The 2,554-nt window shown below is 35.2% G+C and overlaps 1 protein-coding gene across 1 annotated transcript; it reads right to left on the bottom strand.

The window, feature by feature from the left end:
• Positions 1–999: 999 nt before the first annotated feature.
• Positions 1,000–1,596, bottom strand: PBG1 (20S proteasome beta subunit G1). The gene is given in 3 exon segments (XM_089444084.1): positions 1,000–1,100; positions 1,103–1,401; positions 1,403–1,596. Coding segments are annotated over 3 exon segments (522 nt in total). The 5' UTR covers positions 1,525–1,596.
• Positions 1,597–2,554: the final 958 nt, after the last annotated feature.

Here is a 2,554-nt window from a genome sequence, read left to right on the forward strand (position 1 = left end):
TCAACAACCTTTGCCATCAATGGCAATTTTGTCAACAATCCCCCCCTTTGGAATTTATGGAAACACATTGTTCCTCCCCATTTTGTCCTAAGAATCACTTCTAACCTCTACTTACCCCCTCCCCCCCTTTGACAACAATGGAAAGTAGGTAGGGAACTAACAAAACACTTGCAAACCTTTTTCCTTATGTCCACTTTTATGACCCTTCTGAATGACTAGCTCTTCTTGTCTCATAAAATCAAAACTCACTTTTCTTGGTGGAATAAACTAAACATACTTCTCTTTCTTCACTGAGAATCACTTCTCCTTTCCTAACCTCGCCCTTTGATATCAATCGCAAGAGTGCAATGAAAATCATCAAGGAGATGTCAATCTATGTTGGTGATGAAGAAGACTACAAGCTTTAGTGTTTGCAAAAGAACGAGATGTATTTGTTTCATGTTTCATCTCATGCACACTTGCCTCACTAGCTCAACATCACAATAGACTATGGTATTGATATCACTTCTAAACCCATCACACAAGCAACAACACTTGCTAACAAATCCATTCCTTTAACCCTTTGAGCATATGAGCAACCCTTTGAACACCAAACAATCCATTTCCTTTTGAAATATAATTGATTTCATTTTGTACCGGTTCTTGTGTCTCCTACATATATTTATGGATAGCCTATGTGTAAAGATAGTGCATTTACTTCTACTATTTTTTACATAAATTTTTCACCTTCTATTCCGAGGATCAATATTATAATTATCAAACTTTTGGATCAAATAGAAGACACTTTATGTTACACTCTTGGTATCTCCAAAAGTAATGTAGGATTTCAATAACCACCTAGAAGAAGTATAGAATCCATATTATTATCTAATTCTTGAGAGAAATACTCCTCTGGTAACATATCATACACATTTTCTCCTTCTATATGACTATATGTTTTCATTTAGTATATCGATTCACTTATGTGTCAAAAGTAGAGGCTCAAGTGCCTTTCCAAAGCTATGTTAATATTGTTTGCCTCAACATTTGCAAATGTGGTTCAGAAATTGTGTCTCCTACTTCAATGATCTTTTTTATCTGTATTTTGTTAACATTTGACACCATAAAAGCATAAGCATGCATTTTTCTAGAAGCTTGACATGTTATTCAAAGGTCATATCCTCATGCTATTCATCATATAAAATTGTCCTAGCAAGATGATTACAAAATATACTAGAAACATGGTTCTCCTCATAATGCACCCCTATCATTTTGACTATGCCCATGAATTTCTCACCAAACTTGAATGCACTCAGAACAAGTATCTTCCATAGAGGATCAAACTTATTTCACCAATTTTACATAAACTGATTGAGATAGTTGTGTACTTATTTAGGACCCAAGGAGTTCCCATCATCCCACATAACATACTCTCTCCTGGAAATCACTAATTTTTCCACCAACGCCTAAGAGAGTATGTTTACTAATAGGCTTCGATCTCTGGTCATTCTTGTATCTTATTATAGATCCATATGATCTTCCCATTTCTAGTTCTAGTGAAACTCCATCCGTAAACTTAATACTCAAGACTAATGTACTAGTTACATATGGATTTTGGGTATGAATTAGGCATGAAAAATAGAGTGGCATCTTTTAGGATTGTCTCCACCAGTGCTTATGCTGCCAATTTTATTTCTCTACCTTTTAATCGGTTGATGTTTAACAGGTAGTTTTTCAATATGAACATAAAAAAATCTCAATAAAACTTAGCAATTAACCCAACAACTAGTCATCTTTATGTCATACACTGGCATACTTTTGGCACCCTCAATGTATATCCTTGGAAGAGTGAAAACTATTTGTTTTAGGAATCCTATGACCATAACATTTCACTGGAATCCTATACATTGTCATAACACTCCATATTTCATAGGCATTGTAATGTTTCAACCTTTCAATCCTCCTTTAACACATATCTTTGATGATCTCTGACCTGGTATCCTTTAATATTACTTTGTCACAATTTCCATCTCATAACGTTCTCTATGACTCACATGTCCATGGAGGTGGGAATATAAAATGGTGGAGGTAATCCACAACCATCTAATAATGTAAGAATTATGTGTAGATTATTTAATTTTTTATATATGTTTGACCTATTTTTCACAATAAGGTTGAGTTTGACCTAGGTAAAATTACTTTTGGGGGGTCCTCCAAAAATGCTTCCAAAAATTACATTGTCGTGACTTTGAAGGGTGGTTCAAGGATTTTAAGTTAGGGGTTAGGGATTAAGGGGTAAGTGGCTTAGGGTCTAAGGGATCAAGGGGTTTATGGGTTATGAGTTATGAGTGTAGGGGTTAAGGGATGTTGGACACCTAATCCTCAATGGGTTAGTGTGGAAGCTGAATGGACAAAAGGAGTCCAAGAGACCTTGGGATGTGAAACCCAATGGTAACATATTGTACTATAAATGTAAATCATTTTTTAATAAAAATTGTACTCTCCTGATTATCTTTCATATTTCCCTTGCTACCCATGTGTGTTTAACATGGTATTAGAGCAGGCGTATTCCCAC

Source organism: Pinus tabuliformis, chromosome 9 (genome assembly GCF_031772625.1).
Source record: "Pinus tabuliformis cultivar Carrire ecotype Pingquan chromosome 9, CPIR1, whole genome shotgun sequence".
Lineage (NCBI taxonomy): Eukaryota > Viridiplantae > Streptophyta > Pinopsida > Pinales > Pinaceae > Pinus > Pinus tabuliformis.